Raw genomic sequence first — 2,705 nt, forward strand, 5'->3', positions numbered from 1 at the left:
ACGACTGTATTAGGGGTGGTTCCGTCAATTCCAACGCCCCTATCATTAGTCAATACCTCAGTGACCCCCGTCCAACCTCAGCATCCGGAGAACCTTCACCCCGTACCTTTCCCCGTTCTAAACGCATTCCCAGCCGTTTTATCGACAAACGTTCATCTCTCCAGCTCAACGCTCGGTTATGAGCGAATGGCCTGTACCTCAGAACGACACACCAGCTGGTGCGCTCATGACGTCAATAGCTTTGTAGCAAAACCATACGGAACCAACGATCCAGTGAACTCACCACGACACTTCAAGTACAGATCCGCACCAACACACACACACACACACACACACACACACACACACACACACACCCCATTAACTGCACTGATTGAGTAAAGTAAATGTTGGCAGATTTTTCACGCCTTTTCCCACTTCTTTCGTTCTTCCAGTTCTGCCCATCTTTACCGTGTACCAGTGGGGTCAAGGACTCTGTTCGGCCGCATCCGGTGAGTACGGTTCCTGTCAACCCAACAACGAGTGCGTCCTGCGTGGAGGACTACCGGCCGGTCCGTGTGCCGGTGGATACGGAACGTGCTGCATCTGTAAGTGAGCTCTCACAGTGACCTGTGCCGTCGGCTCATAATGATGTTGTTTCGAATTCTCGGCTACCTTTTCCCCCCTAGTTATGGCATCGTGTGGTGGAGTGGTACGCGAAAACGGGACCTACTTTGTCAATCCCAACCATCCGGACAGTACGGATGGGACGGGCAGTTGCCAGCTGACCATCCTGAAGATGCATCCCGACATCTGCCAGATCCGGTTAGACTTTGATCACTTTTCGCTCAATGGGCCAGAGATCGTGAACCACATCTGCAACTCCGATCAGTTCCTGGTATCCGGTGGAAGCCCTGCGCCAACGATCTGTGGCAGTGCCACGGGAGAACACAGTAAGACCTTCCACTGCTTCTCAACAATCCAGCGCTAATGCTTTATATATATTTTCTACCTCCCATAGTGTACATCGACGCAGGGATGGGCCAAGGCAATCCAATCATCCTGACCGTCATTACGAGTGGTCCGAGCTATCCGCGTTCGTGGCGCATCCGCATCTCGCAGATTCCGTGCGGTGCGATCGCAAAGGCAGATCAGGGTTGCCTTCAGTACCACACCGGAGTGAGTGGCCGAGTGCGAAGCTTCAACTTTGATCCGGTCAATGGGCGTCAGCTGTCAAACCAGGACTACAGCATCTGCATCCGGACGGAGCGTAACTTCTGCAGCATCCAGTACACGGCATGCCCGGCCGGATCGCCCGGTTCGACCGGGAACCGATCGCGCACCTTCACGCTGTCCGGTAACTCGAACAGTATCGTCCAGGCGATGGTTGGCGGAGGAAGCCAGGGTACACCGAATTCGTGCACCAACGATTGGCTTATGGTACCGTGCGCGAAGGTGGCCGACCGGTTACCGATGGCCAGCACTTGCGAGGATAAGATCTGTGGTGGAACGTTCAATGCGGAGGTGAGCTCGGTCGAACGAACCGTCGTCACCACGATACGACCGTTCCGGTTGGCCTTCCATACCGACTCGATCGAGGCACCGACCGATGTGGACAATCGTGGGTTTTGCATCGATTACGTTCAACAACCGTGCCACAGCAACTAGTTGTTGGCAGGCGTGAAGTAAACAGCGTTGCGAAAGGTGTTGCGTGTTGCGTTGTGTAGTTTGATTGCTATTGTTTTACTGTTAATGTTTTAAGTCATGGGAGGGTTAGCGAAACAATCAGAAGCTGAAATGGAACAATAAACATTCAACTAAAGCAACTGGTTTGTGTATATAGTATATAGATCTTTTTTCTATGATTATGTGCCTTTACTATCCATGTTTGTTAACCAATGCTCGAGCAACAGTTTCGAATGTTTTCCGCAATAAAACTATCAAAAGCACTCCGTTTCTGTAAAAGAAATATTTCTTATGAATCGGTTTTATTTACTTTCTTTTGATTTTGTCACAATTCATAAAGTTATTAAATGTGAGATGATTGGTTTTTTTGTTTGCTTTGTTTCCCGTCTTAATGCCTCCCCGTTATTCGTACTCTCCGTTCACCGAGAACATTTCCGCTCCAATTATTCTTTGTTTTGATGATGTTTTTCTTATTGGTTTTGCTCCTCCGTGGATGCGTACTAAGTGTTTGTGTGGGTGTCTGTGTGGGTGTCTGTGTGTGTGTGTGAGTGTGTGAATGTGAAACATTTTGATAACGACATTATAATTCGAACCTTCCATATACCTTTCGTAACCATTTTTGAATTCATATAAGTTGCTTTACCTTTTTTTGTTTCTTTGTTTGTTTTAGATTTTTGTTTGCAACTCTTCGCCCCTTCTTCCCTTTTCCTTTTCCCTTTCTAGTAACATCTTTCAAGAATTTATTTTATACTTTTGTTTTACGTTTGATTTGCTTGAACTCTTTTCCGTTTCCGGCACCGTATTAAACCATCAAACCATTGACCGCCACACAACGAACGCAGCGAATGAAAAGTTGTGAGTAAAACCCAAAGTGCTGCTGCACTCTAGCCCACTCCAGAAGAATCCGAGTGGCGAAGCACAGCGCATTAGAGATTCTAAACAGGTTCTATTTTTTCTATCAAACCTATCATATGCCTATATGAGTCCTGACGACATGAGTGGTGAGATGAGAAACGCTTGGTGGTGAACACTTAAAACCG

At 47.8% G+C, this 2,705-nt stretch overlaps 1 protein-coding gene across 1 annotated transcript in view; it reads left to right on the top strand.

Moving 5' to 3' along the window:
• The window catches only part of LOC125955583 (uncharacterized), a 7,850-nt gene extending 6,203 nt beyond the window's left edge, over positions 1–1,647 (top strand). The window contains exons 2-4 of the mRNA XM_049686721.1: positions 435–587; positions 669–932; positions 1,001–1,647. Of these exons, the coding sequence (XP_049542678.1) occupies positions 435–587; positions 669–932; positions 1,001–1,647 (1,064 nt within the window). The remainder of the gene's footprint in view (positions 1–434; positions 588–668; positions 933–1,000) is intronic.
• Positions 1,648–2,705: the final 1,058 nt, after the last annotated feature.

The sequence above is a fragment of the Anopheles darlingi genome, chromosome 3 (genome assembly GCF_943734745.1).
Source record: "Anopheles darlingi chromosome 3, idAnoDarlMG_H_01, whole genome shotgun sequence".
In the NCBI taxonomy this organism is placed as follows: Eukaryota; Metazoa; Arthropoda; class Insecta; order Diptera; family Culicidae; genus Anopheles; species Anopheles darlingi.